Here is a 26,335-nt window from a genome sequence, read left to right as displayed (position 1 = left end):
GGGGACTCAGGCACCAGCCTTTTTTTCCCCTTGCTTTACTTCCTGGATACTTGCACAATCTCACATTGTCAGCAATGGCACTGTTTCGCCTGGATTTACTAGGTCTAACATGGAAAAAGAAAGGTTAGACCAAGGAAAACTCCCACACAGCCCTTTCCTGGTAGAAATAGGCTAGCCCATAAATAGAGACAAAGTCTGGCAGACTTGCCAGAGCTAGAGATCAGAATTTTCAGGAAACTGCAAGACAAATGTACGATGTTGGAATAAGATATCTCCAGGAATCCAGTCATACTGTTTCTAGTATCACAGAGCTACTAGAAGGTAAGACCCAATAGATACTCACATTAAAGATGACATTTTTCTTCTTTTTCTAACTATAAAAGTACTATACGTTCATTGCATAAAATTTGAGAAACTCAGACAGGAGCCCAGAATAAAATTTATGGTATCTGTAATTATACCACTTATATATAACCACTCTTTGTTATTTTTTTGTTGTTGGTATGTTCGCCTTCCCTTAGAAAGTAGTTTCTTGTTTCTAAATAGCTCAGTGTTGCATAGTGAATATATACCTCAAGTCCTTAAAGAATGAATAATTACATTGAAAAAATATTATCGATTCATTGCTCCTCTGATTAGAATGAAATTTAGTGTGGAAATACATTTAGTGTGGAAATACTGACTTCGGTAATTTGTCAGTTCCTACGTTGATTTGAGCAAATGTCGTCTGAAACCACTCTTTCTGGGGTCTGGGATTGGGACTTTTCTTTCTGTGAGATAAAGAAAGGCCTGCCCTGGTATGGTTAGCAATGTTACCTTGTTGTCCTTAGGTTGGTAGATACTTCAGAAATGTACCCCCCCCATTACTTTATTTCTAAAATGTAAAAGTGTTACTTCTGCCATTTGGTGGGAATGATTTAAGAGCTCCAGGCGGGAGAAATTGTGCTGTGTCGTCCTCCCTCTTGACTAGCTCCCAATGGGGGCATTTTGATTTGGGGGAACTCGGGGTCAATTGAGTTTCAATAAAAGCTCTCTTCAGACCTCCTAAAAGGTTAACATGCCGGTGTTGGGGTCACGTTTTCTGGGCTATAGGTTTTTGAAGTGACCTCGCAGTGAATTTCATTTTTCAGCATTTCTAGAAAAGTCTAAGGCCTGGAACAGAGGAGGCTGGAACTGGAGGAGGGCCTGGGAAGATGGGGTGCCCTGTTGTCCTCACTCTCTAAGCTGTGGCCCCCATATCCGTATCTCTTTCAGGCTGGCCATGACATCGCAAGGCCAAAGTCTGAATTCCACTTTAGATGATAACTGTCAAGGGAACTTTCGAGGGACACTTCTGACTATTGATTCGTACCTGGGGGATCAAGACGTGGAGCGCCTGAAGTTCCTCTGCCGAGACTCCATCGCCCCCAAGAACCTGGAGAAGTGCGGCTCAGCCTTGGATATCTTTGAGTACCTGTTGGCAGAGGAATGGCTGAGTGAGGAAGACCCCTTCTTCCTAGCGGAGCTCCTCTACACCATCAAGCAGAACGTCCTCCTTCGGCACCTCCGCTACACCAAGGAGCAGGTGGAGCACCGCCTGCCTTTCTGCCGGAAGGTCTCTCTGTTCAGGTGATCGACACGGCAGGGCCATTGGGCTTTGAAAAGAGGCTGCGATTCATGATGAATTAATTTTTAAGGTTGTTTTTCTTTACCGCCCCCCCACCCATCTACCTCCTTGGCTGGTATGGTGATTCTAAAGCAGGAGATTTCTTAACTTCAGGTGCTAATGAGAATGGAGGCTGGGAGGTCAGCAAAGTTTCAAAACCCAGTCCTGTGCCTGGGGGTGGCTTCCCTTTGTTTTGCTTCTCACTGAGGAAGGAGGCCCAGCTCCGTGTGCAGCAGGCCAGCGCCTTCCTCATTGCCAGCCTCCACGCTCTCAGCCTCCTGCCTCCAGTGAGTCACTGGTGTGTCAGCCTATACCTAGCCATTTGAGAAGAGAGAAATGAATACTTGGACCCAAGTGAGCAAAATAAAAAAGGAGATGTGCCTTTGGGGTAGGGAGGGACATCATTTATGCCATGTCCAGTTTGTCCAGTTTTGGGGTGAAACCCAGACAGGTAAAATATAGGTATTTTGCCCAAAGAGGTAGCATAAAGGCATCAGACCTTAAGCAACGCTGTTTTAAACGGTCCACTAACATAGTATCTACATCAAACAGCCTCACGAAGTGGAGCCTTCGTAATACTATTTTACAGCCTGGACGGTTAGAATCCTTCAGGCCTTAACACTTGAACTGGTTCCTACAACCTGAGCTGCCCTTGGGTCAGTGAGGGAATTCTGGAGATCATTATTTCCACTCTGCTGGTTAGACAGCTGAGGAATGGTCTCAGGCATGCAGAGCTATTAACCTGTGAATGAAGTATTCAGTTTTTCTTTTCTGTTTTTTTTTTTTGCTTGTGCCGCATGGCATGTGGGATCTTAGTTCCCCAACCAGGGATCGAACCCGCGCCCAACCACTGGACCGCCAGGGAAGTCCCCATATTCAGTTATTCTAATTGTCGACTGTATGGCTCTCCAGAATTTGGGATAGTTTCCTTTCTTTTTCAACAGTGAACTCCTTTTCAACAGTGAACTTTATACTCACTGGCATTGAGTCCTCCCTGATGAGGGCCCATAAAGTAAGCCTGATTTCTAGAATGGAGTCTGGAGGAGGGCAGGCATGCCGACATTTTGTTTCATGCCTTCTTAGTGGAATTTGAAACAGCACTGGACTTGGAATCAGAAGGCCTGCTCCTACTGCTTACTGTGTTGCTGTCGTTTAATAGGTCACTTTGAAGCTCAAAGTTTTTGTTTTTAAATCTATGGGATTAATAGTTGTCTACTCACAGGGTTGTGGTCCTTCAAACGAGAGATAACGTACGATAAAAGCACTCAATTTCCTGCCCATCCTCTGCAAGTGCGAAACTTTAATTTGTCTCTTGGGTGTATGTCTTAGAAACCTGCTCTATGAACTGTCAGAAGACATCAGCTCAGAGAACTTAAAGAGCATGATCTTCCTTCTGAGGGAGTCGGTTCCGAAAGTCCAGATGGTGAGTGGGCCCTATAGGATGGGGTCTTTGTGAACATTGCCTTAATCAGTGTTTGGGAAGATGCTAGAAAGGGATTTCAGGAGGGCTCATTTTTTTTTGCAGGAGACAATATCAGACAAGGGTTAGCAACATTGACTTTTAATGGGCCTGGAGTCTAGTCCTAGACTAACTCCTGGATGTGGGGCAAGTGATTGAATGTTTCTGAGCCTCCATTTTCTAATGTGTCATATTATAGACAATTATACTACTTCCTTCCAGGACTGTTAAGAGGATTAGATGAAATAATATACATCAACTATTAGCTGGGGCCTGTATTTTGCACATAGTAACCATGCAGTAAACGAGTGCTATTTGACATCCACTGTGTTTTATGATACAGAAATGTGCAGGGCACCACAAAGAAATGAGGAGGTGGTGGCTAATGGCAGAATGGGAATTAGTTGTTCCTCACGTCCATTAGTTGAGGTTTCTGAGGGAGCCGTGTCCTTTTCAGTGGACGTTGCAGTGTCTCCCATGTAGAGTTTTGTGAAAATCAAATGAGACAAATGTTTGAGGATGTGCTTTCTAAAGGGCTATACAAGTGCTTGGAACTAATAGTAATGTTTTTAATATTAACATAATGCTGTCGGCTGATATTCTTGCTAGATTGGTCACAATTAAGGGCAGGAAAGTAGCTGAACATCTCTCTTCCAGGCCTCAAAACTTTATATTTTTTCTTTTGATTCTCATAACAGCTTGTGACAAGCAAGTTAGTTAATTTGGGAAGGGGCCAATTTTCGAATTTGACCCTATAACATTAATTTTGTTATTCGACAGCTATCTTTATTAAGTTATATAATGTTTGATAACACCAAAAAAGACATGTAACATGTATGGAAGTTATAAATGTAGAACTAAGTGAACGGCCATGGATCCCCCGTCCAACTTACAGATGAGCACATCACCAGCGCAAAGAGCTTACACGTGTAGCCCTCCCATATCACATTCTCCCTAGACTAACTGATTTTATTGACAAATAAATTCTTTTTTTTTTTCGGTACGTGGGTCTCTCACCGCTGTGGCCTCTCCCGCCATGGAGCACAGGCTCCGGACGCGCAGGCCCAGCGGCCATGGCTCACGGGCCCAGCCGCTCCGCGGCATGTGGGATCCTCCCGGATCCGGGGCACGAACCCGTGCCCCCCGCATTGGCAGGCGGACTCCCAACCACTGCGCCACCAGGGAAGCCCCAAATAAATTCTTTTTGAAAGAAAAATCACTGAGGAGTAGGAAGCTGTTTTACATGTGGTAGGTCTTATGAGGACCATGTTTAACAATTCATTAAACATATTTCCTGGTGTCAGACCTGTAGGTTAATTAACCTGCAGGTTAATTCTCTGTTTTGGTTGCAATCTTTGAGTCCTTTTTTTCTCCTTTTCAGAGCCCCCAGGGATTTTAGCCTCTTGCGTCTTTCCATTGGTTCTCTCTCCAGGCTCCTTTATCCTAAGGATTGGTTGTGGGATCCTTGGGAATGGGGACTGAGTCTTACTTATCATTATAGCCCCAAAACATTGCAGAATTACATAATGGTGCTCCGAATGAAAGCATGAATGAGTGGGATGATGCAATCTCGAGTTTATGTTGGTGCAAAGTGGTTATATACTCAAATGACAGCATTTTGCTTTACATGTAGAATTTCTCAACATCAGAAGAGATTCTTGTAGTTTGAAAAACCCTCCAGCATATTCGGATAAAATTATCTCCCAGCTTTGGGCATCTTCTCATAATTTTTCTAGTCTCTGGGTTTATAAATAAAGAGACCCCTTTCTATTGTTACACCTATTGTCATGCACAGAAGTCCTTACTCCCCACAGTGTGGTGGAGGATGAGAGGGGCATTTGATATGCTCAACACAGAGCCATGATTTCCCACTAAGAAAAGCTGGGGAATGTATTTCTTCCTCTGGGCCTTTCCACAGGTCCTAGACCTCTTCTTAAAGGCATCTGTGGCTTCAGAAACATTTTCATTGTTCAGGATCATTCCAAACATTTCTCCCTCCTGCTAAATTAGCTTTTAAATCATCAAAGGCCCGTGCCCAAGTAGCCAAATGATTTTATGCTTTTCTCACTCCATACAACAGTAAATAAGAAGTTACTGTGTTTAGCTGTGGCATAAAACTGTGGAATGTCCTGGACAAATGCATGAAAACTGCACTTCCTTCTTGGATTCCAAATGATCTCTCTGTATTCTGAAGGAGATCTAACTATTTACGCCAGAACTGTGGCTGAGTTACACACCTGATAATCCAGGTTGATCTCTATTGGGCTTTGTGATCAGGCCAGCCTTCTCGAGTGCGTAAAGGACAAACTCTAAGCAACCCAGATGTGTTTCCATACCAGGGCTTAATGGGACTGCATTACCTGCAATTACAATTGCAAAAGACTTTATCACGGAAATAAATTCTTTACCAGCCAGTGGAGGAGGGCCTGAATTCCTCTCAGCCAAAAAGGAAGAATTGTGAATTCACGTGGTCTCTCTGGATGAACAGAAAGGACCTTTGCAGGGTGTTCTAGGTTTCCTCTTTGATAGCTTTCACAAACTTAGAGCAAACATAGCTGCCTTCACACATCCTGAGTGACCCAAACAACTGTCAGGATATCCGTTCTCAATGTAGCAATCAACATAGAACGTTAGTTGTAAAGGAAACCACACCCAAACTTATCTTTTTAACAAAGATGCAGAGCAAGAGAGTTTCAGAATTTCTGCTAATATTTGCCAGGGTGGTGTTCTTAAACTAATGTGCAGACTCCATTTATATTGTGGGTGTTCGTGTGTGTGTGTGTGTGTGTGTGTGTGTGTGTGTGTGTGTGTGTATGGAGGGTGTCATTTACTCAACATCTAATACACTTTGTACAAAGTATAATGGGTTTCCAAAACTGCTTCTGGAAACATGCTTTAGCCCTTTTTCTTCCTCCTGGTAGGATGCAGTCAAGATAGGGGTTTCTGTTTTGAGCTTCAGCGGGAGCTCATTTGCACATAAACCGACTGTAGAACCTTGTTCGGGGGATTCCCTCTGACCCCTTTGCCCAGCTGATCAGCTCTGGTTGAATCTTCCTTTACCCCCTCCTCCCTCCTGCTTTATTTCCTGGGCAGATTGTTGGTGTGCTGGCGCTGCAGGTGAGGACACACACATTTCTTTGCCTTTTTGGTTCTCTTATGTGTCTCTGGAATGTCTTGAAAATTTATAATCTCTTTTTTGATCAGATTAGTACAGAACTCAGTTAAGACTTTGTAACTCTGGCCTTTCCCTTGGTTATTGGCATTTTGAGTACCTTGTTTGAAAACACATTGCGCGCGCGCGCGCACACACACACACACACACACACACACACTCTTCCATTAACCCTTTTTCATCCTTCTGTTACTGCTCTATCTTCTTTCTTTTTACTGCCAGACTTCTTTTTTTTAAAAATTTTATTTATTTGTCTTTATTTTATTTATTTATTTATGGCTGAGTTGGGTCCTCGTTGCTGTGCGGGCTTTCTCTGGTTGTGGTGAGCAGGGGCTACTCTTCGTTGCAGTGCGTGGGCTTCTCATTGCAGTGGCTTCTCTTGTTGCGGAGCACGGGCTCTAGGCGTGTGGGCTCAGTAGTTGTGGCTCGCAGGCTCTAGAGCGCAGGTTCAGTAGTTGTGGCACACAGGCTCAGTAGTTGTGGTGTGCAGGCTCAGTAGTTGTGATGCACGGGCTTAGCTGCTCCGCGGCATGTGGGATCTTCCTGGACCAGGGCTCGAACCCGTGTCCCCTGCGTTGGCAAGCAGATTCTTAACCACTGCGCCACCAGGGAAGTCCTACTGCCAGACTTCTTGAAAGAATTGTCCACACACGCTCTCTCTCCACTGACGCGACTCTTAGTCACACTCCAACGCATTCCAAGATGGCTTCAGCCTCCTTCATTCCCACGAAACTATTCTTGCTGAAACTACCACGAGCCTGCTCACAGCCAGATTTTTAGTTTCTCATTTTCCCTATCTGATTTTCTTTGCTTGGAAGGCCCTTCTGCATGTCGGAAGTGAAGGCGTGGTGATCTTTCGAGATGTGATTCACATTATCACCTCCCATGTGCAGCTCGTGTGACACCGGCTCTGTGGAGCCCGTGAGTCATGCAGAAACGAGGGGCATCACCATTTGAAGTCATCTTCGACTTGTCCTTCCTTTCTTCACCCACTCCAGTTGACCTCCCAACTCACCAAATTATACCTCAGAAAAGTCGCCCAAATCCAGTGCCTCCTCTGCGTTTCCACCACTAGCTTTAGACCAGGCCGTGCTGATCTCTTCACTGGAGCATTTAATCTTCGTGCTGATATTTTCTCTCTAGCCCACTTCCTCCTCCAACCTATCCTCAAGACTTCTATTTAAAAACAAACCTGTTCATGTCACTGTTCTCCTTAAAAATTCCTGCTGGAACCCCTTCATCCATGGGATACTTGCCCAAACCCCTCGGTGTTCATTCATGGCCTGATACCAGCCTGCTGTTCCAGTTGTGGCCTAGCTTTCACTCGGAGTTTGTACTCAGGTCTCCTCCTCAATATTCCTGACCATACAGTCCCTTTTCAACTGGCCAGCATGTCTGGAGACTCCCCGGCCCCCTTTTTCCATCCTGCTGATGCTTATGTATGCAGTTAGCAAGTGTTTAGCTGTTCACTTTCTGATTAGTTATTTTATTTATTTATTTTTTGGCCGCTCTGCGCAGCATGTGGGATCTTACTTAGGTCCTCGACCAGGGATCGAACCCGTGTCCCCTGCAGTGGAAGCATGAGGGTCTTAATCACTGGACCTCCAGGGAAGTCCCTCTGATTAGTTATTCTTTTCTGTGGGCTCTAACACAATTTTGTTCATATACATATTTTCATAACCAGGTTAATACATTGGTTGAGAAGTCCTTATCACTGAAAAGATTATGGTGACTTCCACCTCATACGTAATTCAATATTAAAATAATACTAGCCAATTTGCAGTTTTTCCCAGGAGTGCTTAAGATATGTTTTTCTTTTAAAATACCAAATATAAAATTCTGTCAAAGCATTTTCTTCTCTTTTCTTTGGTACTCCTGTTTTGCTGCTGCCCTAATCTGTTAATGAGACAGACTTTGGCATCAGGCTGCCAGGACTCAAATACCAGCTCTGCCACTTATTGGCTCTGTGACCTTGGACGACTTACTGAACCTCCCTGTGCCTCAGTTATTTCATCTTTAAAATGGGGGTATAATAGCATCTGCTCATTGGATTGTTTCTGAGTAGTTAGTGAGTGATGTGTGTTTGGTATCTGGTATTAATATAGATTGTATAGAGATGTACAATCTCTATAATGCCTCTTCCCCCCTACTATTGAAGTCTTGCTGCATGGACTCTCCACCTAATTTATTACTGCAACGGGTAATCAGTAGGCAAGTAAATGTGACTCCATTGATTCTCTTGCAGACCTCTCTAAGTTTCCTGGCATATCTGGAGAAACAAGAGAAAATAAATGAAGATAATCTGACATTACTGGAGGATCTCTGCAAAAAAATTGTACCTAATCTTGTGAGAAAGATAAACAAATATAAAAGAGAGAAAGGTAACTAGCTTATGCTTGCTTGCTCGAATCAGACCATGGGAATTCTTAAACCAATTGGCCATGTATGATGTTTACTTATCACTCTGATAATATTCTTTTGAAATCTCCCCATTTGTTCATTCAACACATGTTTATTGAATGCATACTTTGTACTAGGCACAGTTTTAGAAGTTGGAGCTACAGCAAGGTATAGGGCAAATCTTCTACCTTCTTGGAGCTTATATTCTAATGAGGGAAAGTGGTTTTAGACAAACGTCTTCTTCTGATTCTTACATGGAAGTGATTGTAAAAGAAATTGTTTTGAATGAAATAACATCAAAAAGAAGGAGGCAGGATGGCACAGGAATTAAGAGTGGGATCCATGGAGTCAGATTGCCAGCACTCCACTTATTAATGGTGCAGTGGCCCTTTCCTCAGCTGTTCTGTGTCTCACTTTTCCCATCTTTAAAGTGGGGCTAATCATAGTACCTACTTCATAATTTTTTTGAGGATTGAATGAGGTAATTCCTATAAAATGCATGTCTGGTACAGAGTAAGCATTCAATACACATTGCTATGAATACGTTTGTTAGAGAGGAAAGTCATGAAAACTTTCATATTCTCGTAAAGTACTATCAGAGAAGAATTTTCTTTTTCTTTCTCCTTTGTTTTTAATCAGGCTTGTAAAGGTAGTATTGCTGTGGTACTATGCAGAAGTAGCTGCATGGGGCAGAAATCAAACTTGGCTGCCTTACCGTGTGTCAATATGCTGAATATTTGTGGTTTATTGAGTCCATTTCTCCACTATTAAACAAAAGCTAAAAGTAAACACTCAGGATTGTATTCATGAAGCTTGTATGCCACACCCATATTTTAGTTCAGAGACTCAACATAGTGTGCAAATTTATCTGGTTGAAAACAAAACTAGGCAATAGGAAACTTTCTCTAAGAATTCTATTAACACAAAATGAGTCGAGGAACAAAAGGTACTGTTGTTAATTTGATAAAATCTCAAACAATAACCAAATCAATGGATAATTTAATGTATACTTTAAGTAAAAATTATGAAGACTAAAAACAGCTCTTCTAACCATCAAGTCATCAAGTGAGAAATAAAAACAGGGAGTTGATATTGAAAGTATATTTGAAATCCTCACTTGAACTTTGAATGCGGAGATTTTTTTTTTTTCTGATCACATCGTTTTTCTGTAATGCAGTACTCCGCACAGAATAAACAGAGGGCAGGTGGCCAGATTATTTTGGCTGTTTGGACTCTGGGGAAGGCTCTCTAGTTTCTATGCAGTAAATGTTTACATTTGCCTCAGTGAGTCTTGAGGACTGAGCTTTATTATCAGAAGAATTCTTTTTTTTTTGATTTACAATCGTGTATTAGTTTCAGGTGTACAACAAAGTGATTCAGTTACACACACACGCACATTCTTTTCAGATTCTTTTCAATTATAGGTTATTACAAGATATTGAATATAGTTCCCTGTCAGAAGAATTCTAATTTTGATTTTTCTTTTCTATAATCTACATGCTGTATGATCATTTTTTGGATGTTGAAAGAAAAAACTTGTTTTCCTTTACTAATACTCACAACAACATCTGGAACACTTCTGAACCCAGGGGTGTGGGTTTTTCCACACCAAGCAATTCTCCAACTCTGCAGACACCAACTGGGTGTCCTGTGTTTTAATTCAGTTCTGACACTCATCAGTTATTGCAGATCCCACAGGTTAAGGGTTCAGTCCGCCAAGACTCCCCCCACCACTTCAGCCACCAATCTCAGGTAGTGGGTCCCCAGATTACCCACAGCTTCTGTTCAACTTGGTTACAAACCAGGGGTTCCCATGACCCCTTCCTCAGGTTTGATAATTTGCTAGAACTGTTCAAAGAACTTAGGAAAATAGTTTACTTACTAGGTTACTGATTTATTACAAAGTATACAACTCAGAGATGCAAAGGGCAAGGCGTGGGGGAAGGAGCATGGAAGTTCCATGCCCCCTCCAGGTGGATCACCCTCCCAACACCTCCACTTGTTCACCAACCCAGAAGCTCTCTGAACCCCCTCAGGTAGGGTTTTTTCTTTTTCTTTTTTGGCCACACTGCCTGGCAGCGGGATCCCAATTCCCTGACCAGGCACGGAACCCGTGCCCCCACTGCAGTGGAAGCGCAGAATTTTAACCCCTGGACCGCCAGAGAAGTCCCTCAGTGAGGGTTGTTTTTTTTTTTTTTTTTTTTTCCCGGTGCGCGGGCCTCTCATCGCTGCGGCCCCTCCCGCTGCGGAGCACAGGCTCCGGACACAGACTTAGCGGCCATGGCTCACGGGCCCAGCCGCTCCGCGGCACGTGGGGTCCTCCCGGACAGGGGCACGAACCCGCGTCCCCTGCCTCGGCAGGCGGACTCCCAACCACTGCGCCACCAGGGAAGCCCTAAGTTAGGGTTTTTAATGGAGGCTTTGTTACGTAGGCATGATTGATTAAATCATTGGCCACTGTAATTAATTTAACCTTAGCCCCTGTCCCCTTTCCAGAGTTCTGGGAGTAAAGCTGAAAGTTCCAACCCTCTGATCATTTGATTGGGTCCCCTGGCAACCAGCCCCCATCCTGAGGCTATCAGGATGTCCTCAACCACCAGTCATGTCATTAGCATACAAAAAGACACTTAATCACTTAAGAGAGTGTAGGGTTTTAGGAACTGTGTGCCAGGAAAAGGGGCAGAGACCACATGGATATATATTATTATATCATAGGTCTCGGTATTTTAATACTGACTTTCTACAGTCCTCTGAGAGTTTGGGCATAATTCTGCCATTTAGGATGAAGGACTAAAGGACTGAAAAGATAGTAGGTATGCAGATTTTAGGCTTCTGTAAGTGAGGTGAGTGGAAAGACTAAGCCCACTGTATCTGATTAGGACACAAGCTCTGTTTAAGGACCACCTGGATATCTTTCTGAGTTTTCCTGAGCCTTGGTGTTTGTTTTAATATTTTAAATTCATTATTAAAAATAATGTATAATAAAATTAAATAGAAATTCAAATAATGACAACAATACAGAGTGTAGGAGGTAAAGTCTTTCTCTTCTTTTTCTTCCACTGCTGGTCCATTCCCCAGAGAGAACCCCTGTTTGGAGTATATTTTTGTAGCTTTCTTCTATATAGAGATAAGTGCATGTGTGTATGCATGTATGGAGAGATAGATACCTATAATATATATTTAACTAAGATCATGCTAATCATATTCCATAACTTGCTTTTTTCCCACCTAATATATCTGGCATTTTCCCATGTATATAACACAGATACAGCTTATTTTTATTAATGGTTCCATAGAGACATATTTTATGTATATAACATGTATTTAATCAACATTTTTAAATGGTTTTTTTTTTCCTTTCCTTCTCTTCCTACCTTCTTTTGCTTCTTTCTTTCATTTTCTTTTTGCTATTACAGTCTGAGTTCTGGTTTTATTTCTTGAGGTAACGTTTTTGTAATCTTTATTTGGTAGTTACCTGACACACTGAGCACCATAAGCTCTGAAATGGTATTTAGTAAAGTATACAGTAATTTTAAGGAACTAATTAACTTACAAAAATAATAGAAATAGTAAGGAACAAAATACCATAATATAAGGAATGAAAATATAATGATAAAAATAATTTATAAATTCACATTTTTCTCGGTATCTACATGTAGGCCTCTTTAAGCAAATTCCACTACAAATCTACAGGTCCCTGTAACATAATTTCTTATGATGATGGGTTATTTCGGATTGCCACTAGTCAGAAGGTGATTGTTTTGTTTTTCTATCTGATTCTATTCCCAGCCTCCCAGGTAGGGGCACCTCCTGTAGCCAAGGAAACTGAGTCATTGCATCAAGGAGAGGAAGAACTATTTTGCCGCTCGGACATTAACCAATTGCTTGGAGCCTTGCCGGTAGGTTCATTGGTGTGTTGGTAAATGTGTAACCACCAGCTTCACTGCAAATGAGAGAGAGAGAGAGAGAGAGAGAGAGAGAGAGAATGATTTGTAGCATTTGTTGTAAATACTCCTACCATGGCTGATTTCAAGTTACCAACTTGATATTAACTGTATTGCAGAATTTCTGAAAATCTAATGATTGGCTCTCACTAGCTGTTTAGAGCTGACTCCAGTACACCACTGGGTTGCTTTGAAATGGTTCTGTTCTTATCTGTGGGATTCGATCACGGACGGCTTCATGGGCGTACAGCCTGTTCAATCGCACAGGGCCCATACTTTTTGAATGCTCAGCTGTCATTATTTTGAAATTCTTGATAATGTGTGAACAAGGGGCCTCACAGTTTTACTTTGCACTGGGTCCCAGAGGACAAGAACTGGATTCCTGTAGTACCCAGCAAAGGTAGGGTAGGTAGAGGGGAAAACACTGGGAGAATTTGCAATCCATTCTTCACAACATGATCATGGTTCTTGGAAGACACATGACATTCTTCCCTGGGATTTATGTTTATTCCCATCTTGCTTGGCAGTTCTATTTTGCTGACGTCTGTCAGCATCAATGAAGTTAGGTTGTCCCTGGAATTTTTTGTTTTTGGTTTCTAATTGTGGTAAAATACACATAACATAAAATTGACCATCTTAACCATACAAAAATTTTTTTTAAAGTTGTAAAATACAAATAACATAAAATGTACCATGTTAGCCATTTTTAAGTGTACAGTTTAGTATTGTTAAGTACAGTCACATTGTTGTGTAAACAATTTCCAGAACTCATTTCATCTTGAAAACTGAAACTATATCCGTTAAACACTAACTCCCCATTCCCCCTCCCACCAGCCCCTGGCACACACCATTCTAGTTCCTGTCTATGAATTTGACCATTCTGGGTACCTCATATAAGTGGAAGCATACAGTATTTGTCTTTTTGTGACTGGCTTATTTCACTTAGCATAACGTCCTCAAGGTTCATCCATGTCAGACTTTTCTTCATTTTTAAGGCTCAGTAATATTCCAGTGTGTGTATATACCACACCTTGTTTATCCATTCATCCATGGATGGACACTTGAATAACTTCTACCTTTTCCCTATTGTGAATAATACTGCTTATGAACATGGGTGTACAAATATCTCTTTGAGACTCTGCTTTCAATTCTTTTGGGGTACCCAGAAGTGGAATTGCTGGATCATATATCATTCTATATTTCTTTTCTTTTTTCTTTTTTGCAGTGCCTCGGAGCTTGAGGGATCTTAGTTCCCCGACCAGGGTTTCAACCTGGGCCTGGGCAGTGAAAGTGCTGAGTCCTAACCACAGGACTGCCAGGGAATTCCCTATATTTCATTTTTTGAGAAACCACCATACTGTTTTCCTGCATCATTTTGCATTTTCACAAACAAAGCACAAGGGTTCTCTACACCCTTGCTAACATTTGTTATTTTCTTGGTTTTTGATAGTAGCCAACCTAATGGCTGTGAGGTGGTATTTCATTGTAGTTTTGACTTGCATTTCCCTAATGATTAGTGATGTTGATCTTTTCATGTGCTTGTTGGCTATTTGTATATCTTCTTTGGAGAAATGTTTATTCAAGTCCTTCGCCCATTTTTTAATTGGGCTGTTTTGGAAGTTTTTATTTTTATTTATTTTTTAAACATCTTTATTGGAGTATAATTGCTTTACAATGTTGTGCTAGTTTCTGCTATACAACAGAGTGAATCAACTATGTGTATATATATATCTCCATATACCCTCCCTCTTGCATCTCCCTCCCACCCTGGAAGTTTATTTTTTAATTCTTAAAAAATTCTTTCATAGCTTCTTTACTATTTTCATGGTGTCATATATTTACAGTTATAATTTTAAAATTTGGAAGTATGTTTAATCTTATAGAAAAGTTGAAAAAAATGTGAATAATACAAAATTTGTTTGCCCAGATTCACCCACCTGTTGTCTCTTTTGTCCCATTTGCTTTATCATTTGTGTGCTCTCTCTTTATTTGTATACGCACACACATAATTTTTTCTGAACTTTTTAAGAGTAAGTTGCATACATTATGGCTCTTTACCCCTAAATACTTCAGTGTATATTTCATAATAATAAGGATATTGTTTTACAGATTATAGTACAGTTAAATTAAATTATATAAAAGTTTCACCAAGTCAGTGGTCCATATTTCAATTTTATCTATTAACCCAATAATAACTTTTACAAGTTTTATAGCTTTTTTCCCTCCAGTACATAATTCAGTCTAGGATCATATATTGCATTTAGTTGTCATGTCTCTTTAGTCTCCTTAAATCTTTTCATCTCCACAACTTTCTTCCTGTTTTATGACATGGACACTTTTGAAGAATATAGTCACCACCACCACCACCTTTTATTAAAAAAATAGAATTTTCCTCTTTGTGTGTGCGTGCGTGTGTGTGTGTGTGTGTGTGTGTGTTTGTGTGCGTGTGTGTGTGTGAGTGGTGTTACCTCATGATTAGATTCAAGCTGTGTATTCTGGCCAGAATATTACATCAATGACACCATATCTTTCTCAGGGCATCCCATCTGCAGGCATGTGGTGTTCATTGGCTCCCTATTCATGATTTACATTTTGATTATTTGGTCCAGATGTTGTCTGATTTCTTCACTATATAGTTAATTTTATGAAGTTACTATTTTTTCCCTTGAAATGAATTAAAATGTCACCTTAGATTGAGCATCCATTGATGATTCTTGCATGATTGAAAAGCAATGATTTTCAAACTCCAGTATTCTCTCCACATTTGTTACCACTCAGCATTTTACTGTAAGCAGGAGTTCTCTTTTCTCCCTCAAAAGTTGTTTTGCCTACTCAGCTTAATTCCGTCCCTTGCCCACATTTTTACCTGGTTTTGTGCTCAGAGACTGATTTGCAAGTGGAAAACACATATGCGCGCACACACACACATGCGCGCGCACGCACACACGCACACGTGCGCGCACACACACACACAGGAGTTTCCCCTTTGCCTCCTAGAACCTGAGTAGTTTCTAAGGCGTGTGGCTCAGCCTTAACCTCTGAAGTGCTGCTGTTTTGTTGCTGTTGGGTGATTCTGGTCATGGCCAGATGAAGACGGAGAATAGCCGTGGTGGTGCTGGGAGTGCAGGAGGCTTTGGAGGACAGAACCTCACGTTACACACATGCTTATAGGTTCTCAGCGTTGAAAGGTGTCTTAAAAGTTATCTAGGCCACGAGTCTCTCCATGAAGTGACAGATAAACTAAAACTTGGTAAATTATCTCATGTTTCATATGTACCTGAAAGGTTTTCTTATATAAAAGAGTACTGCCAACAATTGCATTTAATGAGAAGAAACTATTGACAACAACAACAACAAATCAATAAACAGTCTACAACAGGAATAGAAAAGGGTTTTATTTGATCCAAACTGAGGTCTATAGCCTGGAAGACAGTTTCTCAGATAACTCTGAGGAACTGTTCCAGAGAAACATGGTTTTCAGCAGTTTTATGTCTTGTCAGAGCAAAGAACATCAAAAAAGTCGGAGAAACCTTCCTTCAAGGTTTCAAAAACAAAAGCAAAAAGAGATCAGCGCGTACACAGCAAGTCGGTATGGCCTTGGCACCTAAGTCGGTATGGTCTTATCATCAAAGGAGGACCAGCATTGGTGTCCCAGGAAGGGAGGCATTTAATCTTTATAACTATGGGCATTTTTTACTTCTGGTCAGTGCACCCTTTTCTTTAATAATTAAAGCAGATGTACAGTGTATGCTTGATGGGCCACAAACGGGCTGTTGTAGTTAGCATAAAATTCAAGTTAACTCATGGATAAGCCAGGATGACTTCCCTGTTCCTCAATATGTGAAAATTTCTTTTATCAAAACTGTATTTCACTCCAATAAAGAAGTTAAAAAACAAAAAAATATCCACCCTCTTAGCAAGTGTCAAGTATACAATACACTATGTTAACTACAGTCACCATGTTGTACATTAGATCCCCAGAACTTATTCATCCCGTATACCTAAGCTTTGTACGCTTTGACCAATATCTCTCCACTTTTTCACCTGCACCCCTCCACCCCACCAAACCTCTGACAACACCATCCTACCCTGTGAGTTCAACTAGTTTAGATTCCACATGTGAGAGCATACATTTTTTTCTTTCTGTGTCTGGATTATTTCACTTGGCCTAACATCTGCCAGGTTCATCCACGTTTTTGCAAATGGCAAAGGATTTCCTTCTTTCTTGGGGCTGAATGATATTCCTTTGTACAAATATATACTCCATTTTTTTGTCCATTCATCTGTCGATGGACAGTTAGGTTGTAAAACAAAACAAAACAAAAAGAAACTGCATTCCAAGCAGCATCCTCTAATTTGTTTAAAAACCAAATCAATATTTCTTAGTGTGTCCTAGCCTTTTCTTAAAGGCATGCATGCCCTCTAACGAGGAGACATAACAACAGCTGTTCTTTAAGGCCTTACTGGACCCCTCTGGAAAAACTGGAAAGAAGACCAAGTGTGGCCAGGCAATGGGTCATTCATTCATTCATTCCTCTCTGACACAGCTACTTGGGAGGTATCAACAGAGGATGCAACATTCTCAGACAAAGAGAGCCAGACAGACCCTAAAGCTTATTCCCAGTCCTTTGTCTGGCTGATTTTATCAGCACAAGGGAAGAGACAAACCAAAGAAACCTGGGGCCTGGAGATGCCTGGACTGAGCCCACTGCTGTATCTGTGATGCCCTTAATCCCAGAAAATTCACTCAGCTGCTTTCAAAACCAACTGTGCAAACCCAGAAAACAGCCTGCCTGGCCCTTGGATGCTCTTGAGGAGGACTCTAGGGTGCAGAAGAAAGGGAAATGTGTCTTGCAGAAAGAAAGGCAGGAAGTCTTCTGGAAAGTGAAACTAAACTTCTTTGCCTTTGTTCCCTCAGAGCCCGGAACAGCAGCACTTCAGAGATTAAGGCTGAGCCACACCTCTTAGAAACGACTTCTGTGTCTCACAGGCAGCTTGGGAGTCCGGCAGTGCAGTTCCGGTCTGCCTCGCCCTCCTGCAGTCAGAAGCCTGGTGGGCTCCACCAGGGAGGCGCCCCCAGTGACTTGGGGGTGACTTGCCTGTCACGTCAAACAGATGTCCTGGTACTTCCCACCACACAGCCAGTGGCAGAGTCAGTCCTTCCCCAAAACGTTGTGGTCATGTTCCCTTTGGGGCTTTCAGCTGCAGGCTAAGGGCTGGGGGTGGTGGGAGTGGAGTGGATGGGGAGTGGCTGCAGAAAACACAAGGGCCCTAAACTGTGCTTCAATTTTGTATTTAATTTTATAAAACTAAAAGGAAAAACTATTGAGTACACTCAGAGAAGTCTGCATTGCATCCCTGCCTTGCTTCTCCTCCCCCCATAGTTTACCATTTTTATTAGTTTTTTGTTTTATCCTATTGAAAAAACCCACTCGTATCTCTCCTTTTTTATGAAAGAGGGAGCACACTAAATACCGATCTTCACATCACTTCTTTCATGTCACAGTATCTCCTGGGGAGATGGTCTTCCGCCTTCTGCCACACTGTGTGATGAACCGTTGTTCTTTCGACCACTCCCTGTTGGTCAACATTAGGGTTATTTCCAGTCTTCAGTTATTCCAAATAATGTTGCAATGAATAAATATCTTTGTGTATGTGTCATATGCTTTTGCCGCTGTGTCTCTGTGAACCTTCCCGTTTGGAAGGACGAAGTTGATTCTTTTCTTGTTCCCTGCTAGTGACTTTTTCTATGGCTGGGGATCAGGTATTTTTTCTTCTCTGAATCAAGCCTAGATTTTCAGCCCTTACCCTAACTGTGTGAATTTCCTGCAATTCATGAATTTCCTCTTGCCTCAACAGGAGGTGTCCTGGCGAGATGAGCATGCACAGAGTAATGGTAGGTGTTTCTAATACACTTTTTTTTTTTTTTTTTGCCACGCTGCGTGGCTTGCAGGATCTTAGTTCCCTGACCAGGGATTGAATCTGGGTTCCCCCGCAGTGAAAGTGCTGAGTCCTAACCACTGGACAGGCAGGGAATTCCCTCTAACACACTTTTTATAACTTGGATCAGTACGCCAGTAATAGATATATTTGATACATACCAAGCAATTTGGGGTGACTTGGGAGAAGGCTTACACGTTAGTGGAGAATTCAGTTCTTGTTCTAATTCAGGGCAAGCCACTGAATGCGTGGATTATACCAGGCTTTTCCATGGGGGCAGATGTCGAGGGCTGGGTGGTTTCTACTTGGAAAGCCTAGCCTACCAGCATCTGGGGAATGCAGATCTGGTCTCCCTCCACCCTTCAGAATGAGGTCACCCTCTGTGGGGAGGGACGGAGCCCTTGGCGGGCAGAAGCCCTCAGGCCAGCAGCTGCAGAATGTAGACTGTAGAATAGTATGGCTCCAGATGCTGCTTGTATTTTTCAGAAGGAAAGAGGCGGTCAGAGGGAGGGACTTGGCAACAGTGTGTTTAATGCTCTGAATCCTTGCCCAGAAACCATGACCTTGAAAAACCACTGGGCTAAACTGCTTACCAACAATCAGGGTTCTGGTGTTCTCTCTGTGATGTGTCCATTCCTCATTTCTTTTTTTCCTGGAAATTTAAACTTCAGAGTCCAATACACCCCACTTTCCTAGGGACTTTTGTCTTTCTGCCTATCTGGGAGGCTGCATGATATGATGTGGATGCAAATTATTGTTACTGAGCTCTTGTCATGTGCCAGCCACTGTCCTAAGACCTTCCTAGGACTTATCTCCTTTAATAATCCAGTCACCTGGAGATAGGTACCACTGTTATTCCCATTTAATGATGAGGAAACTGAGACCCAAGAGGTCTGGTGCTTTGCTGAAGGTCACGCAGCTAGAATGGAGTGCAGCTGGGATTTGAAACTGGCGGTCTGACTCCAGAGCACATCCTCTGAGGACCTGGCTCTAACCCCTTGCAGCTACAAGAGCTCAGGCAGTGGTTTCACTTCTGAAAAACAAGCAGGTTTCCTTCAGTGCTGCAGTTCTGCCGTTTCAAAGTTGAGACCTGTCTTTGCTGGAGAGTTACCTTCTCCCGCGTGGAGGGAGAATTTACAGGTGCGCGGGAGGACTGCAGCGGGGGTCCCATTTGGTAGGTTCTCTGGTCTGGAGGATCCTGGACTTACTCAGCCTGAGCTGAGTGCCCAGGACTGACCCTTAACCGTGTTAATAGCTAACTCAGGCCTCACAGACAAGGGCAGAGCTTCCGGATTCTACTGAAAACTTGCCAGGCGTGTGTGGGAGAAGAAAAGCTTCAAGTCACATTTTCCCTTTACTGTCATCTGACAACTCATCTTTGGCTTCCTCTCTCTACGAAGGATTCTTATCCGGAGGAACCAGAGAGTTTGCAGGTGCACTTCAAAGCAGTGCACTCCGCAGCCAATGCCAAAGCCATGACTAAATTGATCCCAGGGCTGTGGTGATTTTTGCTCTGCCCAAATTGGGTCGCTGGGCCTTCCCCCCCCCGCCCCCCACCACCCCGCTCTTTCTTTTTGGTGTCTGCCCAGCCTCTCTCTACCCAGTGACAGATAAATGTTGACTCAACCCAACCAAACTTCTAACCAGAAACACTTGAGCTGATTCCAACCCATCCTCTGTAAGGAAATCTAAGTGTTTGGGGAAAGATATGTGAAGAGTCTGAGTACTTGTCTTTCTAGGTGACAGAGCAACCCCGGTCTCCGTGGAGATGTTGGGAGCATCTGTTGACACTCTAACTTCTGAAACCAGCACAAAGGTTTGCACTGTTTCCTCAGGTCTTCTCCAACTAGGGTCCAGCCCTTAAGGACTCTGTGGGCTCAGATTTTTGTTTCTACCTTGGTTCTTCTTCCTGTCTCTGTGTGATTGTCTCTGTTCTTTTCGCCTTTTTCTGTAATAATCAGCAGTGTGTTGACCTTTGCCTATGGAGGTGATGTTATCGCCCTTTCAGTCATGCATATCCTTTGAAATATGCAGAGAGGGGAATTTCTTTTTCATCGACTGAAGCCACTTCTTTTCTGCTTGGATCAAAGCTGTACCATGTTTTCAGGAGATCATTGTAGCCACAGAGAGGCCCTGCTGAAGCCAAATCAGCTAATTTGTAATCAAATGCTATTTACAGTAATCTTCAAAAACAATTGCACATATTTTAAAATTCACACTGTGATCTCTACAAAAGAGATTTCTCAGTTTTTGGAGGAATCAGATCACTCCAGAATCCTACCATTTTAATAAACAAATTACCATTTGATATTTTTGTTGTCTTGTTAGATCCTTACCTATACTTTCTTCACTTTGCTAATCCAACAAGAAAGATGCTTTTGCATAAACCCTGGGTTTGCCAAAGTTAAAAATACATATTTTATTATTTAACACTGCGAATTCACATTCTGAAGGCAAGACAGGTGAAGTTTGAATTTTAATGAGGACCTGGCATTCTACCTTGGAATTAATCGTTAATTCCAGATCAGGACCAGGGTCTGGAGAACTCTCTGCCTTTGGTACTGATAAACGGAGTGGTTGGTTAGAAACATTAAACCCTTAAAATGAGCATTCCCTAATAAGTGGTTCCTATCTCTTCTTCTTTCAAGGAGACAGCTGTGTACAGGATGGATCGGAAACACAGAGGGTATTGTGTTATTGTCAATAATCACAGTTTTACCTCACTGTCAGAAAGACCAGGGACCAATAAAGATGCTGGTAAGAAAGTCTGGAAGTGCATGAAATGCAAGTTAGAAATCTTAAAATCACTTTTTATTTTCACATTTTCTTTCTGTAGTTTTTTTTCGTTTGGGTTTTTTTTTTTTTTGCGGTACGCGGGCCTCTCACTGTTGTGGCCTCTCCCGCTGCGGAGCACAGGCTCCGGACGCGCAGGCTCAGCGGCCATGGCTCACGGGCCCAGCCGCTCCGCGGCATGTGGGATCTTCCCGGACCGGGGCACGAACCCATGTCCCCTGCATCGGCAGGCGGACTCTTAACCACTGCGCCACCAGAGAAGCCCTCTTTCTGTAGTTTTTATCTTCCATGTAAATATAAGGATGATATCAGAAATGTTTCTAAGCTTCCTGTATATTCCTGGTGTCTTAGTCCATCCGAAGGCATCTAATACCATTAGATGCCTTTTAAACAGCAAACATTTATTTCTCACAGTTCTGGAGACTGGGAAGTCCAAGATCAAGGCTCTGGCATTTCGGTATCCGGTGAGAGCCCACTTCCCAGATGGCCGTCTTCTCTCTGTAACCTTTTTCAGCGGCCAGGGCAAGATTGCTCTTTGGGGTCTTCTTAACGCGTTCCACCCTGATGACCTAAGCACCTCCCAAAGGCTCCACTTCCTAATACCTTCACCTTGGGGGTTGAGGGGGAACACAGACTTTCACACCATAGCTCCTGGGGTCACTGACCTGCTTAAAGAGTGACCAGAGTCCCTGACCATTTACGACTCTGGTTGGGAGAGAGCACCTGGGTCAGATGAGACAACCTGGGTTAGAGTTGTGCCTCCACCACTAACCAGGTTTGTGATCATGTGGGAGATTCTTGGGACCTCAGCTTCCTCATCTGTGAAATAGGATAAAATTCTGCCCTCTGCTGACTCACAGGATCATTGTGATAGCACTGTGGCTACTATAAAAAGTCAGGTGAATTGTAAAATTTTATTGTTGAAAGTAGAAAAAACATCCAAAGCTTCAGCCTGTATGCTATGCAGATTTTTATAACTACTAGCATCCGTTTTGTTTTATTTCCCTCCATTTCACTATTTCCCCTTTCTCTCCTTTTTCACAGAGTGCCTGAGGCGCGTGTTTCAGTGGCTTGGGTTCAACGTGTTTATTTATGTCAATGTGACTAAAGACCGCCTAGAGCAGGTTCTGCAGTATTTTCAGAAACATCCAGACCATGCTGATGGAGACTGCTTTGTGTTCTGTGTTCTGACCCATGGGAAATTTGGAGCCGTCTACTCTTCTGATGGGAACCTCATTCCCATCCGGCAGATCATATCTCACTTCACGGCTCAGCAGTGTCCTGCTCTGGCTCACAAACCCAAACTCTTTTTCATCCAGGCCTGTCAAGGTGAAGAAATACAACCTTCCGTATCCATTGAAGCAGATGCAGTAAATCCTGAGCACGTGCCCCCTTCCCTTCAAGACAGTGTTCCCGTTGAGGCGGATTTCCTTCTTGGCCTGGCCACTGTCCCCGGCTACGTGTCCTTTCGGCACGTGGAGGAAGGTAGCTGGTATATCCAATCTCTGTGTAATCATCTGAAGGACTTGGTCCCAAGGTGAGAGTTTTGAGTTGTTCCATTCACCTACCTATGCATTCATTCATCTATCCACCTACCTGTTCATCCATCTATCCACCCACCCATGCCTCCATCCATGCGTCCATTCATCCATCCATCCATCCATCCAGCACACCTGTATTGAGCACTGGCACGTAACTGGAAAGGAAGATACAGAATTTAACAAAAGACACAGTCCCTGTCCTCAAGTTGCACACAATCTGGAAAGACAGACAAGTATATGGGGAAGATCATTCCCTATGGTAAATATACATTGTAAAGCATACGTGTTATGGGAACATATAGAACTAGCACCTCACCCAGATTTGGAGGATCAGGGGAAGCTTCTAGAGATGCCAAATAGATGTTAGGTGAATAATCAGGGTGAAAGACATTCTGGGGAGAGGGAACAGCATCAGTGTAGGCAGGGAGGCCTTTTATTCGTTCCTTCCTTTATTTAGTATCAATCACTTACATTTACTGGATGTCCGTGTGCTGCCTTTGGCATTATAATACCCGCGGTTTCCTGCCACTGCTCTGACAACTTTCCTTCTGTCTCTGTCACATGCTCTTTACCTGGCACAATGGAAATGGGCATTCACCAAGGTTCTGCCCCAGCCCCTCTCCTTTGCTGTCTCTCTATAGCCCCTTTTGGCAGCTTTAGCTATACCTGGCGGCCACTGGCAACTCCATGAAAACATGTCCCAAATTGCCATCTCTGAGTTTCTGAAAGGCAGAGATGTTTCACTTAACCTTATATCCTCGGCACCCGACATAGTACCTGATACATTGTTGAGGTTGATAAGCATTTGCTGGACCAGTGAGTGCTGGGTTGAGTCAACCTCATTCTTCGGGTCAGTCCCATGCATTTCTCACAGCCTGCTAGACATCCCACGCCTCTGTTGCCTTTGGGCCTCACATTCAGTATGCACGGTCCTGAATTCATCTTCTTAGCCCTCTCCAGGGGTTCCTACTCCTGAATCCCCATTGCTAGGAACGGTTCCAATTCTGGGAATTCAGGATTGGGAACCAGGATGGGAGCCTTGAGTCACCTTGGCTTTTCCTTCTTCTTTACCAACCTCTCCATCAAAGACCAATTCCTATGGCATCAGGGAAAATGCACTATTTATCAAGGGCCTGCTATGTGCCTACTGTACTGGGTACCGAGCTGGGGGTTCGGGGTATTGTTGTGAGCAAGAGAGACAAAATTTCTTCTCCATGGGACTTACCGTTTAGTGACAGGAAGACAGATAATAAAAATGTAAGTAAATGAACATATGAATTAGTGAGATAATTTTGGGAAGTAATACCTGCTATGAAAAGCAAAACAGGATAACGATATAGAGTGTGGAGCAGGGAGCTACCTAAGAAGGCTTCCTGGTAGAGGCGATATTTCAAGTAAGACTGAATGAAGAGTCAGCCACAGGGAGATCTGGGGACAGAGAGAACAGCTAGTGTGATGCAGGATGCAGGTGCTGAGAACCAGTCATGAAGGCATGATTCAAACTTGAGTTCTGTCTCCAGAGCCTATGCCTTGCTTCCAGTGATATGTATTGCCCACCCCCAGAACATTCTGGTAAATGCCCACAAGCCCTGGATCAAATGCTGCCTCCTCTATGGAGTCTTCTCTTCTTCTCCCAGCCAGAGGCACTGTCTTCTCCTCAGAATTTGCAGGGGAACTTTGACCTACTTTTCATGCGGTGTTGATCACATTCTGCCTTGTATTATGGAGTTTGTCTCTATGCTATCCTTGGTACATGTTTCATGTCTGTATTCTAAGTGTTTAAGTTCAGGAATTGTGTCATGTTTGCCCTTTATCCCTCCCAAAACCTAGAATAGAGAGGGTATTATTAATAGTAGGCTCTCTCTATGTGTATTTCTATCACCTCCTATTCTATCTATCTCTCTATCTATCTATCTACCTACCTACCTACCAGCTTCAAGGAAGAACACAGAAAAATAATTATATGCAAAATGTCTTTGTGGACTAAGTGCATTAAAATTCAAGGTGTGATTATTATTATGTTGTTCTTAAATACTGACTGTAGAATTGAAAAATTTTATATAATTTAGCATTTCTTTTTTAATTTCAGAAAAAATGTTTCTTTATATTTGGTAAAATTCCAGTTAGAATCTTGGCATGCTAGACTGGGAAGAAGCCACGTATTTTAAAATCTGTTTTCTAAGACCTGGTATGTGATTTCTATCTCCTGGTTGAAAATATATTTTCTTTTCTGCCTGCAGACGGGAAGATATCTTATCCATTCTCACTGCTGTCAACGATGATGTGAGTCGACAAGCGGACAGACACGGAACAAAAAAACAGATGCCTCAGCCTGCTTTCACACTACGTAAAAAAGTAGTATTCCCTGTGCCACAGGAAGAACTTCTACTATAGTAGAAAGTTTTGATCGACGCTTAAACTTGAAAGAACCCTTTGGGCATTGCTTCCAACCTCCCACCTGTCATAGAAATCAGTGACAGGTAGTGAGCTGGCCTCCGCCTGTCTTTCTAGTAGAAGAACATGCCCTATTTTCTGACACAATAAAATCTGTTTGTTTTTTTTGGATAAGTCTAAATGGTAGAAAACTTTCTTTGTTGAAGCCTTGGACTGTAGTCTTGAATTCAGTTGTGCACCCCGAGATAAAGGTGATTAGCCTCGGCTTGTGCATCTGTGAAGTAAAAGGTGGGACCTGGTGTATTTTAAGGTTCCTTTTAGCTCAGAACCACTGTTCGTGGCCCTGACTGCGCTTAGATTTCCCTTCTGTATATGCTCACCCCTTGTTAAAATTCTGTGTCCCCTCTGCATGGTCTTGTTTTGGACACTTGATAATGACGTGATCATGGTTCAATGACCTTCTCCTTGTTCTCCCCTAAAATTTGATCTATGCCACACCCATTTCCTGCTTTAGTGTAAGGAAGGTGTTTCTGCAGGCAATGTTTCTCTTGGGCTGGGAACAGGGTTGGCTCTCGGAAGATGACAGCTCAGCGTGAAGACAGACACGTTCAGCTGCTCTGTGAGCACAAACTTTACAACCTTCTATTAAATTCCATGTTGGTCACGACCTTTCAGACATCGCTGACAGAACACCCACCTCACACTAACTAAAGCAAAAAAGAAAATTGGTTGCTTCTTTCACCTGAAAACACATGAACGTGGAGAGTGGCTTCAGGTGAGGCTTGAATCAGGACTAAACCTGCACACAGCATCTCTCTTGGTCAGAGTCCTCAGGGTTGGCAGCTGACCGTAGTCAACAGCCCCTGCCTTAGCTCTAACATGCTCTGCTCCTCTGACCCAAAGTGATGAAGAAAGAGGCGGCCTCAGGGACTGAAGATTTTCACAGGGCTTGTTGCTCTCTCTGGCCAGGCAGTGTCTGGCTATGCCTTCTGGAGGGGGAGGCTCTGTATGGAAGCCTTGATACTTTAAAAATTAAGTTTGTCAACA

General features: G+C 42.8%; 1 protein-coding gene across 1 annotated transcript; it reads left to right on the top strand.

Moving 5' to 3' along the window:
- Positions 1-13: 13 nt before the first annotated feature.
- On the top strand, positions 14-26,335 carry CASP10 (caspase 10). The gene is made up of 10 exons (XM_027124402.1): positions 14-321; positions 1,255-1,608; positions 2,975-3,068; positions 8,522-8,657; positions 12,466-12,575; positions 18,480-18,516; positions 20,300-20,376; positions 21,209-21,317; positions 22,398-22,890; positions 25,135-26,335. Exons 2-10 carry the CDS (start codon positions 1,262-1,264, stop codon positions 25,286-25,288), a joined length of 1,557 nt encoding a protein of 518 aa, XP_026980203.1. The 5' UTR covers positions 14-321; positions 1,255-1,261; the 3' UTR covers positions 25,289-26,335.

This window comes from Aethalodelphis obliquidens, unplaced genomic scaffold, assembly GCF_003676395.1.
Source record: "Aethalodelphis obliquidens isolate GAN/ISIS:26980383/991018 unplaced genomic scaffold, ASM367639v1 scaffold2, whole genome shotgun sequence".
NCBI lineage: Eukaryota > Metazoa > Chordata > Mammalia > Artiodactyla > Delphinidae > Aethalodelphis > Aethalodelphis obliquidens.
Note: the sequence above shows the minus strand (reverse complement) of the source record. Positions and strands in the feature narration are given on the sequence as shown.

Coding starts and splice junctions, on each gene's coding strand:
- CASP10 (XM_027124402.1), top strand. CDS start 1,262: ATGACATCGCAAGGCCAAAGTCTGAATTCCACTTTAGATGATAACTGT. Junction 20,377..21,208: donor CTTCTGAAACCAGCACAAAG/GTTTGCACTGTT, acceptor TCTTCTTTCAAG/GAGACAGCTGTGTACAGGAT. Junction 21,318..22,397: donor AGGGACCAATAAAGATGCTG/GTAAGAAAGTCT, acceptor CCTTTTTCACAG/AGTGCCTGAGGCGCGTGTTT.